Source organism: Gadus morhua, chromosome 2 (genome assembly GCF_902167405.1).
Source record: "Gadus morhua chromosome 2, gadMor3.0, whole genome shotgun sequence".
In the NCBI taxonomy this organism is placed as follows: Eukaryota; Metazoa; Chordata; class Actinopteri; order Gadiformes; family Gadidae; genus Gadus; species Gadus morhua.
In genome coordinates this window covers 972,351-998,325 of record NC_044049.1, presented here as the reverse complement: position 1 = coordinate 998,325, position 25,975 = coordinate 972,351, and the positions used below count along the sequence as shown (strand labels likewise).

General features: G+C 52.3%; 3 protein-coding genes across 6 annotated transcripts; 1 reads left to right on the top strand and 2 right to left on the bottom strand.

Moving 5' to 3' along the window:
• Positions 1 to 2,344: 2,344 nt before the first annotated feature.
• Positions 2,345 to 14,634, bottom strand: rac2 (Rac family small GTPase 2). Of its 2 annotated transcripts, none has more exons than XM_030341728.1 (6): positions 14,432 to 14,634; positions 10,874 to 10,945; positions 8,147 to 8,264; positions 6,997 to 7,059; positions 3,885 to 4,047; positions 2,345 to 3,639 (listed from the first exon to the last, which is right to left on the bottom strand). In XM_030341728.1, the coding sequence occupies exons 1-6, from the start codon at positions 14,464 to 14,466 to the stop codon at positions 3,338 to 3,340; spliced, it is 753 nt and encodes a 250-aa protein (XP_030197588.1). In that variant the 5' UTR covers positions 14,467 to 14,634; the 3' UTR covers positions 2,345 to 3,337. The 2 variants fall into 2 exon arrangements, with proteins under 2 accessions (XP_030197588.1, XP_030197579.1); XM_030341719.1 differs by having other exon boundaries at positions 2,345 to 3,638; positions 3,888 to 4,047.
• On the bottom strand, positions 4,560 to 6,487 carry LOC115532165 (collagen alpha-1(IV) chain-like). Its single transcript, XM_030341741.1, has 2 exons — positions 6,383 to 6,487; positions 4,560 to 6,317 (listed from the first exon to the last, which is right to left on the bottom strand). The coding sequence occupies exon 2, from the start codon at positions 6,292 to 6,294 to the stop codon at positions 5,776 to 5,778; it is 519 nt and encodes a 172-aa protein (XP_030197601.1). The 5' UTR covers positions 6,295 to 6,317; positions 6,383 to 6,487; the 3' UTR covers positions 4,560 to 5,775.
• On the top strand, positions 13,629 to 25,676 carry LOC115532136 (cytohesin-3). 3 transcript variants are annotated; one of them, XM_030341690.1, is made up of 14 exons: positions 13,629 to 13,813; positions 15,020 to 15,570; positions 16,451 to 16,512; positions 16,674 to 16,738; positions 17,593 to 17,659; positions 20,372 to 20,490; positions 20,716 to 20,796; positions 21,207 to 21,319; positions 22,064 to 22,212; positions 22,625 to 22,736; positions 23,180 to 23,256; positions 23,481 to 23,552; positions 24,143 to 24,288; positions 24,889 to 25,676. In XM_030341690.1, exons 2-14 carry the CDS (start codon positions 15,531 to 15,533, stop codon positions 25,013 to 25,015), a joined length of 1,230 nt encoding a protein of 409 aa, XP_030197550.1. In that variant the 5' UTR covers positions 13,629 to 13,813; positions 15,020 to 15,530; the 3' UTR covers positions 25,016 to 25,676. The 3 variants fall into 3 exon arrangements, with proteins under 3 accessions (XP_030197550.1, XP_030197567.1, XP_030197560.1); XM_030341707.1 differs by having other exon boundaries at positions 13,630 to 13,813; positions 16,417 to 16,512; XM_030341700.1 differs by lacking the exon at positions 13,629 to 13,813 and having other exon boundaries at positions 14,655 to 15,570.
• Positions 25,677 to 25,975: the final 299 nt, after the last annotated feature.

The following is a 25,975-nucleotide window of genomic DNA, read 5'->3' as shown; positions in this document are numbered from 1 at the left end:
AGTACGCAGATCCTTCCAGAATCATCCGTCTCTCTCTCTTAAGAATCCGCACACCATCCTTTTATTTTTTAATGCGGTGGGCAATCTGTCGCTGGATGGATTTTTGTTTGGCAGCCATTCAAACCTTTATTGTCCTCACTGCGAGCCGAGGACGACAGCGCTTTGTCAAACCACGGCCGTGAATCCATCGGGTTTTGTTATGTTCTCATTTACTGCCAACTAAGAAATAGAGGAGAATGACAGAGTGAGAGTGTTCACAACCAAGCCTGCTAATGGAATCCGCTTTTAAGACCTTCACAGGCTCAAATAAACATCTTTTGTCTGCCCTTCGTTCTGCAAGCACTCCGCATTGTCCACATCCTGGGAGAGGGTCCACCGACTAACCCCGACCCAGTGGGATAACGCCCGCATTTAGAGTACCTTTACATTACCTTTACAGTACATTTACATTACCTTTACATTAACATTTAGGGGATTTTGCAGAGACGCTTTTATCCAAAGCGACAACAACGGTTCAGACACACATTCACACACCAACAGGAGGTGCCAACCACGCAGGGCGACAGCCAGCTGGTCGGGAGCAGTCAGGAGGGGTCTTTCTCAGGGACACTTCGGCACTCCAGTCTTCCCGCTCTACCTCCTGAGCCACTGCCTCCAACACGATAACACAGAGGGACCGTGGGGTTTGACGGTCCTCTGTATCGACAAACGATCCCGGTATTCGCTTGGAGAGACGCCGTCGGCCTCGTTGTACTCGCAACTTAAATAGGATCGGGGCCAACGTAGTGGTTCCACCAAAACGTAATTCTGTCGTTCTACAAAACGTTTCAGCAACTTCAGCAACCGCAGTTCTCAATATTTTAGCTACTGATCTAAAACAGATACCAGATACGGACATACTTCTGTGGGTTCAGCGTGGAAGTGTTTAGGAGCCTAGACAGATTCAGTGTTTAGGAGCCATACCGTCTAACATTAGAGCGTCTGAGATGGTGGTGCAGAGGATCTGGGTTTGGTTCCTCCAGTTGCTGCTCCTCTCTCACTCTCTCCTCACATAGATCTGGAAGCTCATCATCTAGTTAGTCTGCCATTGTCGTCCTTGGGGAAATATGGTCTCAGCTCGCTTCGTGGAAAACAATCATAATCCGACACGGTGATTGTGATTGTGTTTCTTTCTGAACACTGAAACTGATAGTATAAATAACATGCAAGTCCTGCTGCTCCTGTAGCCAGACGCCTCTCCCCGACCTGTTCTCTGATGGCCTGCAGGCTGCAGCTCATTTCACTCGAAGAGGTGTTTGGTTTTTACTTTGGTTAGAGCGCCGGCTTAATACAAGAGGAGCACATTGGTGTGCACTTGTAATATCATAAATTTCCCTTATTTAAAAAGCCTGGATAGAGATAACCTTTAGGCTGTTGTGTGGAGCACACAGTAACACATGTAAAGAACTGGATAAAAATGTGAGACTCGATCACTCGATTCTAGGACCAGTCATCGCATCATTAATCTCCCCAATCCATCTCAAAAGGATCTACAGCAGGGATGGGCAACTGGCGGCCCGACTCAGTCAGGCCCGCACATAATAAAAAATAAAAAAAAATAAAAAAAAAAGAATAATAATTGATCGAGTTACAGAAAACTCGGTCAAGAAAGATGAGAAGAATTCATAGAATTCGAAGGCAAACCCATGCGTCTAGTTTGCTTAGAAGCGATAGTCATTAAAGATATCCACTTAAGTCGCCACTACAACTACTACAACTGCTTGTTGGGTTTGAGTTCATTGAGTTGTTGCACTTAATATGGGGCCACTGTTTTTCAGTTTTTGGACTTCATTGAATGATGATGTATGTTAGCCCTTTGTACTGATAAAAATACTGACCATTCATGTGGCTGTTTGAGCATGGAAAACATGAAATGAATGTATGTTGGTTCAATTAACATACCGTACATAGGTTATGATTCTGGATGATTTTTTAGGTAGTGGCCATCCCCAAAATGCACCAGAATACAGGAAATCATATCTACCAAATTCAAAATTGTGTAGCTTCTCTCAGCTCACGTTTAGTTGAAGTGTGCAGTCATGTGGCCCTCCGATGGTTATGATGAAAAATGTGGGCCTCTTTATCATGAAAGTTGCCCATCCCTGATCTACAGCAAACCACCGCGACAGCGCCCCCCTGGTGAGAAACAGGCACTGCTGCTGATTTACCGGGGCTAACCTTGTGGGGGGGACTTAAGTACTCTGGACCAATGGATGTTTAGCACTCAAATCAAAGAAATCCTTCAAGTGGTCCTTTAACACTGCGTGGGTGCAGAACTGAACCTTCACACTGATTGAATAATGAGTTTAATGTGTGGAGTAATTATTTAATAATAGTTCATTGTTTAGAAAAGACAAAAAGGAATGTAAACAAACTACCAAATAACTGATTTAATGAAACATTTTTAAAGATGGTAGGACGCATAGACTATTGCTCAATGCTTTAATCTCAAAGCAGTTGGATTATCTAACAGACTTTCATTCCATTAAATATTAATATTTCCTTAAAGGTCCCATGGCATCCCACCAGGTGTGGTGGGATTAGCCGTTTCAAGCCGTTTTGGAAATCTGCCCCATACGACATCACAGGTGGGCGTGTCCACCTAAATGTCATAAAGGGCAGATTTCCAAAACAGCTTGTAACGGCTAATCCCACCACACCTGGTGGCAGGCCATGGGACCTTTAAATCTGGCGATGGCAAAACATGATGGGGTCACGTCGAACAGCTCGTCCTAAAGCTATCGTTTGTTCGTCTCTCCTGGGGAATAAATACCTTAAGATATTGTTTATGGGCAGCGGCACGAGTTCTTGTTAAACACCAAGTGCGGTTTTTACCTCCAAAATACAGAAAATACTCAAGTGCACATGCACGCACGTGTGCACTTGAACCTTTGAACCGGTTTAACCGTTTGATCTGGTTCAACCGTTAGATCTGGTTTACTGCCGCCTGAATACAGTGTTGCCTAAATGATCCCTAAGTATGATAATAATAACATGACAATAATAATATGCACGACTCCCTGATACTAAATCCCTTAACAACAGAGCTAGGCAACCAATCAGTGCTCACAGAATGTGGAGACGTCAATATAGATCTATAGTTAATCTATAGAGTTAATCATTGAACTAATCAGATGTTACCTGCCATCGTATCTCTTACAGTCGGACAGCCAAATGATGAGTCAGTATCTAGACTCAGGCCCAATCCCATTTCTACCATTTACCCCTCCCCCTTGTTTTGAAGGGGTAAAGGGAAGGGGGGAGGGGTAAGGGTACAAGGTAGAAATGGGATTGGGCCTCAGTCTCCATGACCGTGAGAGGGTAAGGGTATGAGGGTGTGATGATGGGTATGATGTCGCCTAGCACTGCTGTTAATCTGCGGGTAAATATACTTTATACTATGTTCTCGAGTGTTAAGCCATTGTGGTGGTCCCTGAGCCCAGCTGTGGAGGGGGGGGGGGGGGGTTCTTAGAGCAGCTGGCAGCCCCTCTTCTTGGGCTTGGTGGGCTGGGGGCAGAGCACCGCGCGGATAGCCTCGTCGAACACCGTCTTCAGCCCCCGCTGGGTCAGCGCGGAGCACTCCAGGTACTTCACCGAGTCTGGGGGGGGGGGGGGGGGAGGGGGGGCACACACACACACTGAGGTTAGCACACACACATATGAGGCAGCGCGGAGCTCTCCACACACACACACACACACACACACACACACACACACACACACACACACACACACACACACACACACACACACACACACACACACACACACACACACACACACACACACACACACACACACACACACACACAGCTCTGATCAGGAGCCAGCGGGGGGGGGGGTCTCACCGATCTCCTTGGCCAGAGCCAGGCCCTGGGGGTAGGTGATGGGGGCCAGCTTCTTCTCCTTCAGCTTCTCGATGGTCTCCTTCTCGTCCCGCAGATCCAGCTTGGTGCCCACCAGGATGATGGGGGTGGAGGGGCAGTGGTGCCGCACCTCTGGGTACCACTGAGGAGCGCACACAGGTCAGTGCACACATCTGGATACACACACTGACCTCCGGGTACCACTGAAGGGCGCACACAGGTTAGTACAAACATCTGGACACAACACACACCCCTCTGGGTACCACTGAGGAGCACACACGGGTTAGTACAAACATCTGGATACAGCACACTGAGGTTAACACACACATCTGGATGTAACACAAGGAGGTTAACACACATCTGGATACATACTGGAACCCACCCACATGCACAGATGCATGGCAAAGAAATACTCACAGATAAAACACACACACACACACACGTAGAGGCAGACAAACAGACACAGACGCACACTCAGATAAGTTTTGTTCTGATCACATGAGGAGGCCGTCAACGTTCACTTTGCTTCTTCAAAACACGGTGCTAGTAAGGAGTGAAGCTTCCTCTGGCCTCGTTCCAATAAGCTAGTGAGCCAATATAAGGGGTCGTCCTTATTGGCTCCCCTGTGTCTCGCGGCTGTTTGTCCTGTACCCCCCCCCCCCCCCCCCCCCCCCACCCCCCGACCAGACGACCTCATCATTAAGTTCAACCACGTCACATCACTGCGATGCTGAGTGAATATAAAACGCAATAATTCAATAAAACAATATTTGCCCAAAGGTCACCGATGAGGGGTATAGACACTAATAAGCTGCTCGTTAGGCCGTAGCACTGGTTCAAGGCTACGAGGCTCGTCAAAATAGGCCTCATGCTGGAGCCCTCCACCCACTGCCGTCTCTCCGTCCATCCGTCTCCATCCCCAGTCTGTCCGCTGTGACCGGTTGTCATGGCGCTGCCTGGCTGAACTGTGATCCGTTGTCACTTTCCATTTGTTAGATGTAACGGAGTCAGCGAGCGCATTCGACTCGGTGGTGGAGACCGAGTCAGAGGGAGAACAACAGATAAACGAACCGAGAAGCCGGGTTTCCACCACACTGCCGACATCAGAGTCAAAGTCTCAGGGAGACGGAAAGCCCTTTCTTCAGCACATGCATGTCTACCCACGTGTCCAACGTCACAGCTCTGCTTCGGGGACGTGGAAACACCCCGGGGACAAACTGATCTGCATTCAGCCCTCCCTTTACACCCTGAGGAAGGGAGGAGGAGATGAGGAACGTTCTCCGGGTCTGAGCGGGCTCAGAGGAACGTTCTCCGGGTCTGAGCGGGCTCAGAGGAACGTTCTCCGGGTCTGAGCGGGCTCAGAGGAACGTTCTCCGGGTCTGAGCGGGCTCAGAGGAACGTTCTCCGGGTCTGAGCGGGCTCAGAGGAACGTTCTGCAGGTCTGAGCGGGCTCGCAGTGCGTTGCCGTGGAGAGGACTCTCTCCACAGACCCTGAAGGCTGGGTGGTTCTCTGAGGGACAGGCTCTGTGTTCATCAGTCGGTGTCTGAGGGTACAAATACCGACTCACAGCTGCCCCCGCAGGCACCGGGGCGTAGTGCGGACTGAGTCCTGTACTAAAGAGTACCCACCATCTCACTAACGTTCTCCTGGGGTGAGACCTCAGAGTGATAAAGTAGAGCCCGCTCTGATCCGCCTCTCGGTGTGAGCTGCGTGTGATGACACACAGGATGGCACATCAAGGAAGGGAACACAAAGAGGACAGAAGGAGAGAGGAGGGAAAGGACTCGGCTCCATTGAGGAGTGCGAGGGCGTCTGGTGTGGACCAGAGACCCATTCAGAGCTCCGACCCCTGGGGAGCGGTTCATCTGATCACAATGCCCGCTCCCTCAGGCAGGGTGCCAGGGTGCGTCCAAACAGAGGCTCCTCCCCCTCTCGGAGGCCCCGCCCCCTCTCAGGAACAACAAAGAATGCAGACGTGCTGCGGCCCGTCTCCACGGCGAAGCAGTGGTGCAACAGCTGTTTGGAAGCCCCGGTAACCACTGTAACCACGGAGAACACGGGGCCCAGGGGGCCACGGTCACCAGGGGGACCAGTAACCACGGTCACCATGGTACCACGATGACCACGGTGACCAGGTGAACACTGCACCACGGTCGCCACGTCGACCACGGTCACCATGGGGACCACGGTACCGCGGTCGCCACGTCGACCACGGTCACCGCGGTGACGGGAAACACGCATGGGGGCCGGTGTGGCTGTGGGCGGGACAGGGCTGGGGGGCGTCCACGGGGGCTCCACAGCCGTGACCCGACCACCGCCCGCCCCTCGGTCCCAAGCACCTTGTCCGTCTACACTCGGACGTCTGCCTCGCCTGGCGGCCGACCCCATGGCTGACCTCTGACCTCGCCGCCAGCTGGACGAGCCACACGACGGCTGGCGTCATAACGATGGTATTTACCCTCCGAACCACCGGGACGTGTTTGGGATCGCTCCAATGAGAGGAGAGAATGGAGCGGGAACTGGCTAGCGGGCGGAGCTCCGACCGACCAGAAGCAACGGGCAGTGCGTCCGGTCTGGCGGCTTCAGGTGGCCAGGGTCAGACGACCGTGATGACAGCGCTTTGCCAACAACACACTCAGCGTTACTTCAACCATCGAGAAGGGCGGGGGGGGGGGGGATGGAGCCCCTGATTAGTCTGAATAAGCCTGCAGGAGTCTTAAGCTCAGAGTGGCTCATAACGGAGGCCGTCAGCTTTAAACAGATCATCTCAGAGCTCATAGCAGATGGACTACAGTACACCCTCTGATGACGGCGGCGGGATCGAAGCCACTGCTCCGGTAAAAGGATCACTGGGAACGGAAAGTAAATGACAGGACTGCTCCAGAGTGTGAGTGTACAGGTGAGTGTGCGTCTGTGAGAGAGTGCATGTGTGAGAGAGAGAGTGCATGCGCGTGTGTGTGTGTGTGTGTGTGTGTGTGTGTGTGTGTCTGAGAGTGCATATCTGTATGAGAGTATGTGTGTATGGAGAATGCATGTGAGAGTGTGTGAAAGTGCACGTGTGCGTGACCGTCTGTGTGTGTGCGGGCTCACCTTTGCTCTGACGTTCTCAAAGGAGGCGGGGCTCACGAGAGAGAAGCAGATGAGGAACACATCCTGGAGGGGGGGGGGGGGGGGCAACACACACACACACACACACACACACACACACACACACACACACACACACACACACACACACACACACACACACACACACACACACACACACACACACACACACACACGTTGTGCCTCATTAATAATGAATCATGAGGAAGCAGCAGCATTAGGGAGGAGGAGGAGGGAACATGAGGACCTCCACCTGGAGATACAGAGAGCGCCATAAGGGCTGCTTTATATTCATACTGCTTCCTGTTCTCAGCGCCGTGTCAGCTTGGCGGGGGGGGGCGAGGTGCTACACCTCATCACCACACGCTAAATAGCCACGTGTAGAGCCAACGCCCACCGCCGCCACACGGCGGGTTCACTCCGGCTCGACTGTTGAAATAAGAGGCGGGTCGATAACGGACACCAAACACAGCCCCGTCCCCCGCAACAGAAAGGCATTTGAATTCAGTTTCTATTGTGAAAAATCTAAAAGCAAGGCGCAACGGATACACCATAATCGTGTGTGTGTGTGTGCATTAGCTTCCGTGTGTGTGTGTGTGTGCATTAGCTTCCGTGTGTGTGTGTGTGTGTGTGTGTGTGTGTGTGTGTGTGTGTGCATTAGCTTCCGTGTGTGTGTGCATTAGCTTCCGTGTGTGTGTGCATTAGCTTCCGTGTGTGTGTGCATTAGCTTCCGTGTGTGTGTGTGTGTGTGTGTGTGTGTGTGTGTGTGTGTGTGTGTGTGTGTGTGTGTGTGTGTGTGTGTGTGTGTGTGTGTGTGTGTGTGTGTGTGTGTGTGTGTGTCCCCACAATAGAGCCAAGTCATTGTTGGGCAGGCATGCGGGTTCCTTTAGTACGAGCGCAGAGCATGTCACCGTCTAGATGGGCTGAAGAGGAGCAGTTCATGCCCCTTCATCTGGCTCCCTCCTGACGGACCACGGCTCTACGTTCACCTCGCAGGTCTGTGTCTACGTCTGCTGGAGCAAGTCACACGCTCCATGCTTGCGTGTGCATGCGTTTGCGGCTTGCGTGCGTGTCTGTGTCTCTTGCTGTGTATCTGTATGCGTGTGTGCGTGTGCGTGTGTGTGTCTGGTACCGTCTGTGGGTAGGACAGCGGCCGCAGCCGGTCGTAGTCCTCCTGTCCGGCCGTATCCCACAGCCCCAGGTTCACCGGCTTGCTGTCCACCATCACGTTGGCGGAGTAGTTATCGAACCTGAGGCACAGGGCACACTTCACCTCAACAACACATTCATTCAATCCTTCATTTAGTCGTTCATTTATTTATTCATCCTCTTCGGAGGCTGGGTTTGGCTGCGATCATATGGAGCCTCTCTCTGTGTGTTACTTTGTAAAAGATAAATGATGACCTAACACACAATGTACGTTGTGTGGGGGCCTGTTGAGAGACACACGGATGTGATCCATGTTCAAGTGGGGCTGCGTCGGCCCAGTCTGACCACCAGGGGGCAGATCAGAAACAACCCAAATACCACCAGCACGCTGCCTCATCCACCTCACTCAGGGAGAACAGTATTACATCATTCTAAATAATCATGTTCATATAAAAGGAATAAAGACGATCCCCATGTTGCGCTGCTCGCTGGGTCCGCGTTATGGAGGTTAATGGTGTGAGAGATACAGCACAGAGATACAGTACGGAGATACAGTACAGAGATGGTGTATGGTTTGTTACAGTAGAGATGCTGTATGGTGGTGTGTTACAGTACAGAGATGGTGTATCGTGTGTTACAGTACAGAGGTGGTGTATGGTGGTGTGTTACAGTACAGAGATGGTGTATGGTGGTGTGTTACAGTACAGAGATGGTGTATGGTGGTGTGTTACAGTACAGAGGTGGTGTGTTACAGTACGGAGGTGGTGTATGGTGGTGTGTTACAGTACAGAGATGGTGTATGGTGGTGTGTTACAGTACGGAGGTGGTGTATGGTGGTGTGTTACAGTACGGAGGTGGTGTATGGTGGTGTGTTACAGTACAGAGGTGGTGTGTTACAGTACGGAGGTGGTGTATGGTGGTGTGTTACAGTACAGAGGTGGTGTATGGTGGTGTGTTACAGTACAGAGGTGGTGTATGGTGGTGTGTTACAGTACAGAGATGGTGTATGGTGGTGTGTTACAGTACAGAGGTGGTGTATGGTGGTGTGTTACAGTACAGAGATGGTGTATCGTGTGTTACAGTACGGAGGTGGTGTATGGTGGTGTGTTACAGTACAGAGGTGGTGTATGGTGGTGTGTTACAGTACGGAGGTGGTGTATGGTGGTGTGTTACAGTACAGAGATGGTGTATGGTGGTGTGTTACAGTACAGAGGTGGTGTATGGTGGTGTGTTACAGTACGGAGGTGGTGTATGGTGGTGTGTTACAGTACAGAGATGGTGTATCGTGTGTTACAGTACGGAGGTGGTGTATGGTGGTGTGTTACAGTACAGAGATGGTGTATGGTGGTGTGTTACAGTACAGAGATGGTGGATGGTGGTGTGTTACAGTACAGAGGTGGTGTATGGTGGTGTGTTACAGTAGAGAGATGGTGTATGGTGTGTGTTACAGTACAGAGATGGTGTATGGTGGTGTGTTACAGTACAGAGGTGGTGTGTTACAGTACAGAGATGGTGTATGGTGGTGTGTTACAGTACAGAGATGGTGTATCGTGTGTTACAGTACGGAGGTGGTGTATGGTGGTGTGTTACAGTGCAGAGGTGGTGTATGGTGGTGTGTTACAGTGCAGAGGTGGTGTATGGTGGTGTGTTACAGTACAGAGGTGGTGTATGGTGGTGTGTTACAGTACAGAGGTGGTGTATGGTGGTGTGTTACAGTACGGAGGTGGTGTATGGTGGTGTGTTACAGTACGGAGGTGGTGTATGGTGGTGTGTTACAGTACAGAGGTGGTGTGTTACAGTACGGAGGTGGTGTATGGTGGTGTGTTACAGTACAGAGGTGGTGTATGGTGGTGTGTTACAGTACAGAGGTGGTGTATCGTGTGTTACAGTACAGAGGTGGTGTGTTACAGTACGGAGGTGGTGTATGGTGGTGTGTTACAGTACGGAGGTGGTGTATCGTGTGTTACAGTACGGAGGTGGTGTATGGTGGTGTGTTACAGTACAGAGGTGGTGTATCGTGTGTTACAGTACGGAGGTGGTGTATGGTGGTGTGTTACAGTACAGAGGTGGTGTATGGTGGTGTGTTACAGTACAGAGATGGTGTATCGTGTGTTACAGTACGGAGGTGGTGTATGGTGGTGTGTTACAGTGCAGAGGTGGTGTATGGTGGTGTGTTACAGTACAGAGGTGGTGTGTTAAAGTACGGAGGTGGTGTATGGTGGTGTGTTACAGTACAGAGGTGGTGTGTTACAGTACGGAGGTGGTGTATGGTGGTGTGTTACAGTACGGAGGTGGTGTATTGTGTGTGTTACAGTACGGAGGTGGTGTATGGTGGTGTGTTACAGTACGGAGGTGGTGTATGGTGGTGTGTTACAGTACAGAGGTGGTGTGTTACAGTACGGAGGTGGTGTATTGTGTGTGTTACAGTACGGAGGTGGTGTATGGTGGTGTGTTACAGTACGGAGGTGGTGTATGGTGGTGTGTTACAGTACAGAGGTGGTGTATGGTGGTGTGTTACAGTACAGAGGTGGTGTGTTACAGTACGGAGGTGGTGTATTGTGTGTGTTACAGTACGGAGGTGGTGTATGGTGGTGTGTTACAGTGCAGAGGTGGTGTATGGAGTGTGTTACAGTGCAGAGGTGGTGTATGGTGGTGTGTTACAGTACGGAGGTGGTGTATGGTGTGTGTTACAGTACAGAGGTGCACTCACACGGTGGGGATGTACTCTCCAGGGAAGGCATTGGTGGTGTAGCTGATGAGCAGACATGTCTTCCCCACGGCTCTGAAAGACAAAGCAGGCAATCAGCATCGGACACAGACATACACACAGACACACAGAACTGCAACAGCAGAATTTCGCAGAAAATATCAAGAATGACCATACATCATTCAAAATCCCCCCCCCCCCCCCCCAAAGACCTGCCCTGTCTGTTCTGTATTCGCTCCCCAGCCCCTCATGTGAGAACAACCCCTGCTTCTCAGAAGTGGAGAGCACACGCCTTCCTTTAGAGAGGTCACACCTCACTACATCAAAGCCTCCTCTGACTTATGCTGCTCTCTGCTGTGCATCGCTTCACAAGGAACAGTCGGGTTCCTCATGAGGAACAGTCGGGTTCCTCATGAGGAACAGTCAGGTTCCTCTCTTCATAAGGAACAGTCTGGTTCCTCATAAGGAACAGTCAGGTTCCTCATGTCTCTTCATAAGGAACAGTCAGGTTCCTCATGTCTCTTCATAAAGAACAGTGGGGTTCCTCATGTTGCGTCCCAAGGAACCTTGGGGTCCCTCACGGGGACCGTCCCGAGTGGATCTGTGTTCCTGCAGAGAGCTGAACTCTGCGGAGTGCTTCCAGCGCGGAGCGTGTTCAGGCAGGAGGAGGAATGTCTCCCCTGCCTCCACGTCCCCTCGCCTGTTCTGACGCTTTCTGGGCGCGGGCGAGCGAGAAAGGACGCCCCGGGCATGTTCCCTAGGAGAACCGTGTTCACGAGGAGAACCGTGTTCCCTAGGAGAACCGTGTTCACTAGGAGACCGGTGTTCACTAGGAGAACCGTGTTCACTAGGAGAACCGGTGTTCCCTAGGAGAACCGTGCTCACTAGGAGACCCGTGTTCACTAGGAGAACCGTGTTCACTAGGAGAACGATGTAGGCTTAGAACCATCTTTTGTGACATGTATAACACATGTAGACGGATGGTAAAGTCACATCAGGTGGAGAATGTGGATCTTAACTAAATACAACATAGTGAAGAAGGACAGTCAATACGTTCTGAACACGTTCCTGTCATTGCATGTATAGATATCTTTGTGAGCATCTGCCTGTGTAGATGAAAAGAAGGTCTACAGTAAAGCAGAATGAGGAGCAGACACACACCAAGAACCCCACACAGCCACATGCTAACCGACACACACACTCACACCCCCGGACACACACACACACACACCCAGACCCAGACCCTTCATCAGCAGCCTGTGCAGGGGGGAAATCTGCTCTGCCCTCACTGCAACTTTGCTGTGCATGCATCCTCCTCAAGATGGATACCACGACGGGGTGGCCGTTAAGGAGAGTAGGTTCACCACAGGGGCCGTGCGCAGACGGCGTGTGACTCATGCGCGTGTTCGTAAATATGCATGGATGTATGCGTGTGTTGTTGAGTATGTGATGCTGCAGAGTTTACCTTTGGGATGGGGATCGTGTGCGTGTCCATGTGTGTGCGTTTGTCTAAATGTGCGTGTGTGCATGCGTGTGCACGGGTGTCTATGTGTGTGTTTCTATGTGCGCGTCTATATGTGTGTGCGTCTGTGTGTTTGTGTGAATGCACGGGGGATGACCCCAGCTTGTCAAACAATCTGTTGAAACATTCTGTCAGCATGAATCCAGTTATTAAACGGTGGTGTGTGGCTGGCATCCCTCCTCCTCCTCCTCCTCCTCCTCCTCCTCCTCGTTCCCTGAGCTAGATCTTTCCCAGGACGTGTCGAGCCATCAGGACCACAGCTCTACCGACTCTAACAGTAACTCTGTTCAGTGAAATTTCAATTCAAAGACTAAAAGATTTGAATAGACTAAAAAGTATTGTTAGTTGCAGCCCTGCATATGACATTTATAAGTCCGTTTGTAAAACTGCATACACAGATCACATTTTAACATAGTAGACACAAAAACATATGTAGTCATCAGCAGAAAATGCTGAAAGAAAATGTTACATGCTGTAGCTCCTTTTGGCTTACCAAACGTTAACGCCACCAGAATAGGTCATATATGCTAAGAAACCTACATAGAATAAAAGCACACATGGAATCCAGTCCATCTAACCCAGCAACATGAACCCATGGTCACCGTACAAAGCACCCAAATAACTAACCTTATTCAGAGAATAACCTGCACACAAGGAAAGGGAAGGAGGTCCAGGCTCCTCTGAGTCATGGCGGGTTACCATCATGGCTCCTTCCTAGAGCTCATACAGATGCCTCACCTCTCGGCCCAGAGCAGTCAGGGTGAGCTCTCTCGCTCAGGGGCACCTCGGCACTCTGCTAGGAGGAGCCGGGGAGCGAACCAGCAACCTTCCGGTTAACAGTCAACCCGCTCAAACCTCCTAAGACACTGCCGCCATAAAACATACAGACTGGTGTCTCACTACGCCTGGGCAAGAACCAGGCTCACCAAACCCCGGAGAATCGACCAGCCTGAACAGGACGTGGTGCGCAGAGCGATTTCAAGTCACCTGTGACTAACGCAAGTTAATGACTGTTACTTCAAGGCCAACGGCAGGTAGCAGGAGGCCTCCTACGGTGTCAGAGGGCGGCCACTCCTCGCCAAACCCCCGCCTGCCGAGGACGAAGTCCTGCAGCTCGAAGCAGACGAGGACTCGAGCGAGAGGGACCGAAAGAGGAACTGGGGCCTCAGCCCAGCACGGGAAGTGGTTTAGTCATTTCAAATGGGGAAGAGAAGGCCAGTCCTCTACCTCCATGCATTGCAATGAAGACGTTTAGCTAGAGAGCAGAACTCAGAGTAGTCATCAGCCCAGAGCCAACCTTACCCACTCAGTCACTTCCTCATTAGAACTGATAAGCATCCATTTTGTTTGAAATATTGAACTTTAGTGCAGCATTCGGACCCTCTGTCTCCCTGAAGTGTGACTGTGTTGAACTCTATAAGGTAGGATTATCTTTCTCTACACAGTGAAGCTATTTCAGAGCCTTTGAGCAGAACCTGTCTGAGGAACCAGACCAGGAGCTCCTCTTTCCAACAGGTAATGGACCAGATACAAGACCACACGTTCTCACCAGACCACAATTAGACCAGGAGAGACACACCAGACCACACGTAAGACCAGGAGAGACACACGTTAGACCAGGAGAGACACACCAGACCACACGTAAGACCAGAAGAGACACATGTTAGACCAGGAGAGACACACCAAACCACACGTAAGACCAGGAGAGACACATGTTAGACCAGGAGAGACACACCAGACCACACGTTAGACCAGGAGAGACACACGTTAGACCAGGAGAGACCCACCAGAGCACCATGGCACCCTTCCTCTCAACAGGTCTTAAAAGTTTTAAACCCAGAAGCCCAGAACTCGACTTCCCTAATGAAACCAGTAGGAAGTGAACATAAGTACGAAGTGAACACCAGTAGGACCATTACGAAGTGAACACCAGTAAGGCCAGTACGAAGTCAACATCAGTACGAGGTGAACACCAGTACGATACGCGGCGGACCAGTACAGGCGGACAAGTAGGACCAGTAAAGGCGGACCACACTCACCCGTCCCCCACGACCACACACTTGATGGCTTGCATCGCCCAAACTTTTCCCAAACACTTCAAGAGGAGAACGAAGTCGGCCTAAACTCCTCACGCGCGGCGCTAAAGTGTAAAAGTTCGCGGGACACGGCTCGACTTCGTGCTCGTGCTGTCGGAGTCTCGTTCTGTGGCGCGCCCGAGAACGCGACGGATCCGAGTGGCGCGCCCGAGAACGCGACGGATCCGAGTCGCGCGCTGCGTGTTGACATCCAGGAAGTGGCGACCAGCGCCCCGCTGCGCGGCGCGAGGCGGACTAAAAACCACAGGACTACAGACCGGGAGCACTGGGAGAGTTGTGTCCACTGGTGTTGATTAAAATATCGTCAGAGCCAAATTCATGTTCAGGGACCCGAACCATGAGCTGATTCATAGGGTTTAATAACGATGAACTGTTTTGACGGAAGTGTGTGCGTGTGCATGTTATTGCCGTGCACGCTAGAGGGGGCCAGATGTTCAGAAAGGGCCCCACGTTAGTTTCTGCCTCTCACCCAAATAAAGTATGCTTCAATATGAATTCTCTCTCTCTCTCTCTCTCTCTCTCTCTCCCTAGGTCTAACTGTAGGCTACTCTTGTAACACTGGGACATCATCTATCGACTAGGGCCTGTCACATAACAGAGTCCTTCTTAGCTGACAGTGTCTGTAGTTTAGCCTGGCTCAGAGACTATTACAATGTCTGTAGTGTAGCTCAGAGACTATTACAATGTAAGAAGTGTAGCTTAGAGACAGTGTCTGTAGTTTAGCTCATAGACTATGACAGTGTCTCTAATGTAGCTCAGAATCTATTTCAGTGTCTGTAGTGTAGCTCAGAATCTATTTCAGTGTCTTTAGTGTATAGCTCAGAGACTATTTCAGTGTCTTTAGTGTATAGCTCAGAGACTATTTCAGTGTCTTTAGTGTATAGCTCAGAGACTATTTCAGTGTCTTTAGTGTATAGCTCAGAGACTATTTCAGTGTCTTTAGTGTATAGCTCAGAGACTATTTCTGTGTCTACGTCCGGCCTCTTCGCCGTGCTCCGTGACACATTTCCTCTAAGTCTTCAGATGCTGCTCCGTCAACAACATGGCCTGTCGCAGAAAAGACAGCTTCCTCTGGGGAAGAGGTAGGCGACTGCTGGTATCATTTCTACCCTTCTGGAGCTGGTTCTAGTGTTTTTGAGGTTTTTCTTATTGCGAGTCGTTCTATCAGTAGTGTCCTTAGAACAAGGTCCTTCTAACGTCAGTGATCTTAGTGATTTTAGCCCACAGACTGAGTTTTGTGTTTGAGTTTATGTCTATTTATTTAATGAATGAGTGAATGAGTCAAAGTAAATACGCTGTTATCTAGAATGTGTTCATGTGTTTTAAATGAGTGCCGTGTTATCGCTGTCAGATCAAGAGCTTCACTCTTCCCTCCGAGGTGATGGAACACATTTGTTTCTCTTGTCCCTGGATTACGGGTTTTTCTCCGGTACTGAGGACTCTGTCTGGGCTCTCGTTCCATAGGGAAGCGCTTTGAGACTCGAAAATACTGTAGGAATTATGAACACAAACTGTCTGACGACTCAAACAGGCATCGCATTCGTGACTTCGCAGTGCAGTACATGTCTGCGGTCAGACCTCAGCGTGAAGAATCAATGGTTAGAGAAGGGGGTTATTCATGGATGTGGTCTGAGGGCTGCTGGGGACAGGTCAGTGTGGTCATCTCCTCCTCCCTGAGTGAGGAGGAGGAGGAGGAGGAGGAGGAGGAGGAGGAGGAGGAGGAGGGGGAGGAGGAGGACGAGGAGGACGAGGAGGAGGAGTAGGAGTAAAGAGTCCAGTCCCCCCTGGATTGGGGCTGGACCCCTCACTCCTCATCCTAGGAGAGGAGGAGGAGGAGGAGGAGGAGGAGGAGGAGGAGGAGGAGGAGGAGGAGGACAGTCCAGTCCCCCTAGCTCCCCTCCTGATAGCCTATACCGCCGTGCTCACAGAGCAGACTGAACGCTGCGTTCTCTCCGTCCCCAGCCGAGAGGACGGCCCTCAAGTCCTCCCGACCTCACCGAGGGGACCCCGGCGATGACGTCCAGGTACGGATCACCACCGCCGTGATGTCCCAGTGTAACCACCCCCATGACCCCATTAGGCCTCCCGTCCCCCCTGGTCCCAGTGTGTGTGTGTGTGTGTGTGTGTGTGTGTGACGTGTGTCTCTGCTTCGTCTCCTCTCTGACCCTCTGTCCCACCCCCGCAGACCCTGCAGGAGTCAGAACGCGTCGCCGTGGAAACACCGGTCAGCACGGAGCTCGGCGAGCAGAAGTGAGTCTGAGACGTATCGGTTCCTCTATTGGAATGAATGAGAGACTTTAGCGCTCGCCCCGTCGGCCTGTCCCCCAGCGCCCACCTCCCGCCGCCGCAGTCACGCCTCAGACTGACAATCAGAGGCGGTTAATTAGCGCGGGCACCGGTGGAACGAGCCGAACCCGGGCGGCAGAACACAGCGTCTGTCTCTAGGTCTCGGTTTCATTATGTCTGGCCTTAATTATTATTCTGAGGAAGAGAGAGCGTCCTAAACACGTGGAACAGGTTCACCCTCCACGCGGTCTGTCTGGGCTCCTTTGCACAATGGAGAGGCCAAGCCCCCCTCCCTGGAGGGGCCGGTCACGTTACACACAGAGCTGCCCTCATCCACCATCTGCCTCTCTGTGTGGCTTTGGATGTAGTTGATTTGGTTGTCCGTGACAGGAGTACCTGTAATATGCAGGCGTTATCCTGTATTTATCGTAATATACATTACATTTTTTCTTTCTCAAGCCTATTTATCTTTCTAGTATATTTACATGTTTGGCTATCATATTCATATTTCTATAATATATTATGAACTTTTAGGACTTCAGGCCCAGTCTGATGCTGTGTTGTTCTTTGCACCAACAAACTATGTTGTGTGTGTGTGTCCGCGTGCGTGCGTGCGTGCGCGCGTGTGTGCGTGTGTGTGTGTGTGTGCGTGTGTATGTGTGTGTGTGTGTGTGTGTGTCGGGGTCTGTTTCCCCCTCTGTAGGTCATTTAAAGGAACTCAGTAAAGAGTATTTCTGCCACTTCTGTAAAGAGCTCACTCTTACTTAAGAGCAAACATAACGATTGTCTTCTGAATTCGTCTCTTTGTTCCCTGGCAGGAAAAACACTTTAAGGAACCGGATCTTCTTGTGTGGAAAAAAGAAATTCAACATGGACCCCAAAAAGGTGAACCACATGTCTCTGTTTGACTAAGCGATCTGAAGATAAGGTCCAGGGGCAACATCTCAAGTTTTCCTCTCAAGGACAGAAACTAAATGAACCGCCCCCTTCAGACAGATTGAGTGAGTCAGCCATCAGACTTCAGTTATGAATCAACAGTCTGAGCAGCATCAGACCCAACGGCCCCAGACCCAACCAACACCCCAGACCCAACCAACGCCCCCAGACCCAACGCCCCCAGACCCAACGCCCCCAGACCCAACCAACACCCCAGACCCAACCAACGCCCCCAGACCCAACGGCCCCAGACCCAACCAACGCCCCCAGACCCAACCAACACCCCAGACCCAACCAACGCCCCCAGACCCAACCAACGCCCCCAGACCCAACCAACGCCCCCAGACCCAACGCCCTCAGACCCAACCAACGCCCCCAGACCCAACCAACGCCCCCAGACCCAACCAACGCCCCCAGACCCAACCAACGCCCCCAGACCCAACCAACGCCCCCAGACCCAACCAACGCCCCCAGACCCAACCAACGCCCCCAGACCCAACCAACGCCCCCAGACCCAACGCCCTCAGACCCAACCAACGCCCCCAGACCCAACCAATGCCCCCAGACCCAACCAACGCCCCCAGACCCAACCAACGCCCCCAGACCCAACGCCCCCAGACCCAACCAACGCCCCCAGACCCAACGCCCCCAGACCCAACCAACGCCCCCAGACCCAACCAACGCCCCCAGACCCAACCAACGCCCTCAGACCCAACCAACGCCCCCAGACCCAACGCCCTCAGACCCAACCAACGCCCCCAGACCCAACGCCCTCAGACCCAACCAACGCCCCCAGACCCAACGCCCTCAGACCCAACCAACGCCCTCAGACCCAACCAACGCCCTCAGACCCAAGCCCCTTGGCCATCACAGACCATCAGTTGGTCCATCAGTCGGTCCATGAGAGGGTCACTATCAGTAGGTCCATTCACTCTTGAATGGGGGGGGGGTTGGGGCAGAATGTAGAGATGGATCCCTACATGGCAGGAAGTGGAGCAGAGTGACGTAGCACGTTAGCAGAACTGCTAACCACCCCTACGCCTCGGCCGCTCGGGAACGTGAAAGCCTCTTCCTGTTTCACTGAAGCGGAACGGAAACACAGCCGAACCACCACACGCAGAGATAGAGAGAGAGAGAGAGAGAGAGAGAGAGAGAGAGAGAGAGAGAGAGAGAGAGAGAGAGAGAGAGAGAGAGAGAGAGAGAGAGAGAGAGAGAGAGAGAGAGAGAGAGAGAGAGAGAGAGAGAGAGAGAGAGAGGGGGGGAGAGAGAGAGAGGGAGAGAGAGAGGGAGAGAGAGAGAGAGAGAGAGAGAGAGAGAAGAGAGGGGGAGAGAGAGAGAGAGAGAGAGAGAGAGAGGGGGGGAGACAGAGAGAGAGAGAGAGAGGGAGAGAGAGAGACAGAGAGAGGGGGAGAGAGAGAGAGAGGGAGGGAGAGAGAGAGAGAGAGAGTGAGAGAGAGAGAGAGAGAGAGAGAGAGAGAGAGAGAGAGAGAGAGAGAGAGAGAGAGAGAGAGAGAGAGAGAGAGAGAGAGAGAGAGGAGTGGGGGAGAGAGAGAGAGAGAGGGGAGGGGGGAGAGAGAGAAAGAAGAGAGGGGGAGTGAGAGAAAAGAGGGGAGAGAGAGAGAGAGAGAGAGGGGGGGGGGGTTGAGTTGAGATAGATCGCGTGAGAGAGAGTCAGGGTTAGGGAAATTTTGTCATGTTGGCGGGGGGTAGAAGTCACTCAGAGCAGACACAAAGTAGAAAGTCTGAACTGAATCAGACATGCACTCTTTTTTGGAGAAGTTCTCAACTGCAGGCTATTTTGTCCGGGGTTTCCGAATGTATCTTTAGCTCTGAGAAGTCGTCCTGGGTCCGGCCCTCAGTGACCTCATAGCTGCAGCCCGGTGGAGCTCATAGCTTCGCTAGTCTTAATCTGAAGTGCCCTCTTCATAATCAACCCGAAGTCGTCAGGCGCAGGACCCTGCGGTCGCCCCCCCCCCCCTGCCGTCACCGTCTGGGTCTCACCACACTTTGACCTGGAGGTGACCGTCTGCAGTCTGTATCTTCTGGCTGAGCTCAGGCCCCAGCAGTGGCTCCAGATCATACTAATGAAGCTCCACCTCACAGGCTGAAGGGCGGGATCCAAACATGTAGTACAGCCCTCCTTCTGAGCCTTTAGAGGGACCAGGGTCAGGGTCAGGGTCAGTCTTAGGGTCAGGGTCGGGGTCAGGGTAAGGGTCAGGGTTAGGGTCACCCAGTCACTCTGGTATTTCAGGCAGGTTTGTGAAGCCATCATGGGACGTGGAACCTCAGCCAATCAGAAAGAACAATGGGAAGCAGTGTTGTAGTGGGGGGGCTGTCTGGAGGGGATACAGGCTCCTGATTGGTGCACAGATGGATTGTGGGGTTATAGCTGCGTGGATGGGAATGATTCATTGTTTATGACGACTTTTAAGTTATTGGTTCTAAGCCCGGACACGTTCATGATTCCTAAAGCCTGCAGGGATTCTCGTTTCCCACGCCTACTATCAGAAGGGCCTCTCTCTCTCTCTCTCTCTCTCTCTCTCTCTCTCTCTCTCTCTCTCTCTCTCTCTCTCTCTCTCTCTCTCTCTCTCTCTCTCTCTCTCTCTCTCTCTCGCTCTCGCTCTCTCTTCCTCTAAACTCATGTATTTCTTGTGTTTTCAGGGCATTTGTTATCTGGTAGAAAACAACTTCTTGGAATGGAGAGCAGAGTCTGTGGCCGAGTTCATCTATAAAGAGGAAGGCTTGAACAAAACGGCCATTGGGAACTTCCTGGGAGAGAGGTCAGCCCCCCCCCCCCCCCCCCACTCCCCTATATTTATAGATATACAGTATATATATATATATATATAGTGTTTCACACGTGGGCAGTGAGCAGTTGAAGTCGTGTTGCTTGTTCTGTCAAGGCCACACATGGTTGTTGCGTTGGTGACTTATACCGTCAGTAACAGAAGGAGGATTTTTGCGTGGGACGGAGCGACAGCTTTATTGTGTTTCCGTGGCAACAGGGAGGACATGCACATCGAGGTCCTGAAGGCCTTCGTCAACCTGCACCAGTTCTTCCACCTCAACCTGGTGCAGGCGCTAAGGTGGAGTGGAGCGCACGCACGCACACACACGCACGCACGCACGCGCACACATATGTAGACGCAGGCACACACACACACACACACACACACACGTGCAGGCACACACACATACACATGTACGATAGCATGCACTCACACAAACACGCGCGCACACAAAGCCATAAACACACTGATGTTTGCGTAAAAGTCGCTACGGTGTATTTCAAGTGTTGCACACTCTGTGGTACACTTATGTAAGAAATGTCCCGTGCATATTTAGCTCATATAGCTCTTATTTTGGCTCTTATAGCTTTTGATACAAAAGAAGCACACACTTGTTTGAGTCGTTATCAGTCATTTCTCTTCGCTGTCAATGCCTATGCAAAGGTCTTGATGAGCTAACCTAGCTCCTCTTCCCCCCACCCTGACAGACAGTTCCTGTGGAGCTTCCGTCTCCCGGGCGAGGCCCAGAAGATCGACAGGATGATGGAGGCCTTCGCAGCGCGCTACTGTGACTGCAATGCCGGGGTCTTCCAGTCCACAGGTAGCCTAGCTCCAGCACACACACACACATTCACACACACACACACACACACACACACACACACACACACACACACACACACACACACACACACACACACACACACACACACACACACACACACACACACACACACACACACACACAGGCAGGTACCTCTGGAACGGGTGTTTCCACACAGCTTCTCGACATAACATAATCATTATTTTATGAGCACACAATAAAACCACAGGTGTGTCAATGTGGTTTGACCGTGTGTGTGTATGTGCGTTTGTGTGTGTGTGTGTGTGTGTGTGTGTGTGTGTGTGTGTGTGTGTGTGTGCGTGTGTGCGTGTGTTTATGTGTGTGTGTGTGTATTTACATGCGGTCGGCTTGGCTCAGGACGTAGAGTATTTGTCTTGTAACCGAAAGGTTGCTAGTTCGATCCCCAGCTCCTCCTAGCGAGTGTTGATGTGTCCCTGAGCAAGGCTCTTATTACATCGTATTAACCGATGTAAGTCGCTTTGGATAAAAGCGTCTGCTAAATGCCCTAATTGTAGTTGTAATTACATATTAAATAACATGAGTTAATGAAGTAATAAGCATTAACTAACAGTTAATAAATATTCAACACTAAATGTCTAGTAATCATTTACTAATGGTGTTCATGTTCATGTTCATGTTTTATGGTTTGTTTGTCTGTGTGTTTCTACATGCGTGCACGTGTGCGTATGTGCGTGTGTGTGTGTGCGTGTGTGTGTGCAGACACCTGCTACATCCTGTCCTTCTCCATCATCATGCTGAACACCAGCCTCCACAACCCCAGCGTGAAGGACAAGCCGGACCTGCGGCGCTTCTTCATCATGAACCGCGGCATCGACCACGGGGACGACCTGTCAGCGGAGCTGCTGACCGTGGGTCCACACGCACGCACACGCACACACACACACATGCACACACACAAGCACGTACACACGCAGCACGCACGCACACGCACGCACACGCACATGCACTCACGTACACATGCACGCACGCAAGCACGCACGTACACACGCACACGCAAGCACACGCCAGGGATAGGTTAGAATATTTAATTATTCGTTCACGAAGGTCAGAGTCTATCTTTATTTGGACCGTTGAAATACCTCACATTCAAATGAGCACAAATTAACGGAAGGAACTGGAGTTGGTCCTGTAATTAAACACACACACGCGCACACACACACACACACACACACACACATACACACACACACACACACACACACAGACCCTCTCCCCCCCTTTGCGGTGCGAGCTGCTTCTGAGGTTCTCTCTGTTCTTCAGAAGCTGTACGAGAGCATCTCCAAGGAGCCCTTCAAGATCCCCGAGGACGACGGCAACGACCTGACACTCACCTTCTTCAACCCCGACCGCGAGGGCTGGCTGCTCAAACGGGGTGACTGACCCCCCCCTCAGCCTCTATCTGCCCCCCCCTCAGCCTCTCTCTGCCCCCCCCTCAGCCTCTCTCTGCCCCCCCCTCAGCCTCTATCTGCCCCCCCCTCAGCCTCTATCTGCCCCCCCCTCAGCCTCTCTCTGCCCCCCCCTCAGCCTCTATCTGCCCCCCCCTCAGCCTCCATCTGCCCCCCCCTCAGCCTCCATCTGCCCCCCCCTCAGCCTCCATCTGCCCCCCCCTCAGCCTCTATCTGCCCCCCCCTCAGCCTCTCTCTGCCCCCCCCTCAGCATCTCTCTGCCCCCCCCTCAGCCTCTCTCTGCCCCCCCCTCAGCCTCTCTCTCCCCCCCTCCCTCTCCCCCCCCTCAGCCTCTCTCTGCCCCCCCCCCCCAGCCTCTCTCTGCCCCCCCTCCCCCCAGCCCCTCCTCTGACGCTGCCTTCCTCTCCAGGTGGGCGGGTGAAGACCTGGAAGAGGCGGTGGTTCATCCTGACTGACAGCTGCCTCTACTACTTCCAGTACACCAGCGTGAGTCCTGAAGACCCCCCCGCTCTGTTCACTGAGCCGCTCTCTCTCTCCGCTCTGTTCACTGAGCCGCTCTCTGTCCACTGAGCCGCTCTCTCTCTCCTCTCTGTCCACTGAGCCGCTCTCTCTCTCCTCTCTGTCCACTGAGCCGCTCTCTCTCTCCTCTCTGTTCACTGAGCCGCTCTCTCTCTCCTCTCTGTCCACTGAGCCGCTCTCTCTCTCCTCAGGATAAGGACCCCATCGGGATCATCCCCCTGGAGAACCTGTCCGTGAGGCCCATCCACGACCCCACCAAGCGGGTAGGGGCCCCCACCTCTGTCTACAGGGGGGCTGTAGCTCTAGAGGGCCCCCCAGCTCTGTCTACAGGGTGGCTGTAGCTCTACAGGGCCCCCCAGCTCTGTCTACAGGGGGGCTGTAGCTCTTCAGGGGCCCGGGGCCCCCGGCTCTGTCTACAGTGGGGGGTGGATGGTTACACAGAGACCTTAATGAGATGTGTAATTAATGTAATTACTTTCTTAGGCCACTTCATCAGATAATTAACAATGATTGTGGGGTTATTACACCTCCCTCCCCCAGGAGTAGAGTCCCCCTAATGGCTGTGATTGATGTCGTGCTGCCTGTTTGTGTTTATTCATATGTGCATGTGTGTGTGTGTGTGTGTGTGTGTGCGTGTGCCTGCATGCGTGCGTGCGCGCGTGTGTGTTTGTGTCTCTGTCTGTGTGTGTGCGTGCGTGCGTGCCTGTGTGTGTGTCTGTGTGTGTGTGCATGCGCTTGTGCATGTGTAACTACATCAGTATGTGCATGTGTATTGACATCTGACTGTACTTGTGTGTGTGTGTGTGTGTGTGTGTGTGTGTGTGTGTGTGTGTGTGCCCCCCCCCCCCCCCAGTACTGCCTGGAGCTGTCCAGCTGCGGGGGGCAGAAGGTGAAGGCCTGTAAGGTGGAGGCGGGGGGGCTGGTGGAGGGGAAGCACCGCGCCTACCGGCTCAGCGCCGCCAGCCGGGCGGAGCAGGACGGCTGGGTCGCCTCCATCAGGTGGGTGGGGTCTCCTCCGTCAGGGGGGTGGGGTCGCCTCCGTCAGGGGGCTGGGGGTCGGGGGTCACCTCCGTCAGGGGGCTGGGGTCGCCTCCGTCAGGGGGCTGGGGGTCGGGGGTCACCTCCGTCAGGGGGGTGGGGTCGCCTCCGTCAGGTGGGTGGGGGTCGGGGGTCACCTCCGTCAGGGGGGTGGGGTCGCCTCCGTCAGGTGGGTGGGGGTCGGGGGTCACCTCCGTCAGGTGGGTGGGGTCACCTCCGTCAGGGGGGTGGGGTCACCTCCGTCAGGGGGGTGGGGTCACCTCCGTCAGGGGGGTGGGGTCGCCTCCATCAGGTGGGTGGGGGTCTGGGGCTTTACCAGCCCTCTCAGTGTGGGCTAACTGACGTGGTTCAGGTTCAGCACAGGGGGTGGGGTTAGGGATTGGGCGGGGGGCACAGTGGAACCGGCTCGGTGATAAGGATGGCGTTGATGATTCGGTCCTCCATGAGTCACCCTGAGTCACCTGCAGAACTGACCTGACGGTCCCTGTGGACAGAGGTGTGTTGTCCCCTGATCCACCGTCCCTCCACTCACCTCAGCTCCACCCCCCCCACCCCCTCCAGGTCCAGCATCTCAAAGGACCCCTTCTACGACCTGGTGACCTCGCGCCGGAGGAAGGTCACCGGCAGCATCAACAGCAGCAACAACAACAGGAGTACCCAAGGACCCCGCTCTGAGCCTCAGAGCTGACCCTTAACGAGGCTGGGTCTGTAATTAAAGCGTCCCTTGTTCTTACACTCCCTGGAGTTGGGGGCTTTAACAACAGTCCACAGTCAACTACCCTCTCAGTGTTGCACTGCTGTCACAGACCCACAGAGCTGATGCAGGTTCCCTGGATCATGCGGAGCGTTTAAAATAAGATTGTGTTGTTATGTGATTGACCAGAAGTATTTTCTCTAGATAGCCAATATGAATTTGAGACCGTTAAGTGTTTTCTGTGTGTGTTTTCTGTGTGTGTGTGTGTGTGTGTGTGTGTGTGTGTGTGTGTGTGTGTGTGTGTGTGTGTGTGTGTGTGTGTGTGTGTTTAGGGCAGTTTATTAGATAGCCAATATGAATTTGAGACCGTTAAGTGTTTTCTGTGTGTGTGCGTGTGTGCGTGCGTGCGTGCGCGCGTGTGCGTGTGTGCGTGTGTGTGTGTGTGTGTGTGTGTGTGTGTGTGTGTGTTTAGGGCAGTTTATTAATGTTTTGGTTGTTCAAATTGCAATAGCAAGTTATTACAACAGCACTTGTACAAAGATATGCAAACATCTTGCACAATTATTTGTGTTATTACATCGTATTTATTGACACGCAGATTAACATGGACCTTTTTCTACTTTTTTTATAATAAAGATTTAAATTAAAAGCAAAACCTGGTATTTTTTGCCAACAGGTGGCATTAGTGAGTCACTTTGTTCTCGAGTTAAAAACAGCAGACCTCGAGGTGCTCGTCGGGAACAACAAACGAACAGGAACCGGAGAAATTGAACGGACATTGATCCAATGTCATTGCTAATTGCATCAAGGTATTAATCACCTGATTACCAGCCATAGATTTTAACCTGCTCCTATCCAAACAATCTCTGTGGGACTATGCTTCAAAAGTGAAGAGATGTGATGTATTCTGAGATCCACATATTCTGTTGACAATGCACCTGTGTAGAGCACCGC

Coding starts and splice junctions, on each gene's coding strand:
- LOC115532165 (XM_030341741.1), bottom strand. CDS start 6,294: ATGGGGTCGGCCGCCAGGCGAGGCAGACGTCCGAGTGTAGACGGACAA.
- rac2 (XM_030341728.1), bottom strand. CDS start 14,466: ATGCAAGCCATCAAGTGTGTGGTCGTGGGGGACGG. Junction 10,946..14,431: donor TGTGTGGTCGTGGGGGACGG/GTGAGTGTGGTC, acceptor TTTGTCTTTCAG/AGCCGTGGGGAAGACATGTC. Junction 8,265..10,873: donor GGAGAGTACATCCCCACCGT/GTGAGTGCACCT, acceptor CCTGTGCCTCAG/GTTCGATAACTACTCCGCCA.
- LOC115532136 (XM_030341690.1), top strand. CDS start 15,531: ATGGCCTGTCGCAGAAAAGACAGCTTCCTCTGGGGAAGAG. Junction 16,513..16,673: donor ACCCCGGCGATGACGTCCAG/GTACGGATCACC, acceptor CCACCCCCGCAG/ACCCTGCAGGAGTCAGAACG. Junction 24,289..24,888: donor GGCTGGGTCGCCTCCATCAG/GTGGGTGGGGTC, acceptor CACCCCCTCCAG/GTCCAGCATCTCAAAGGACC.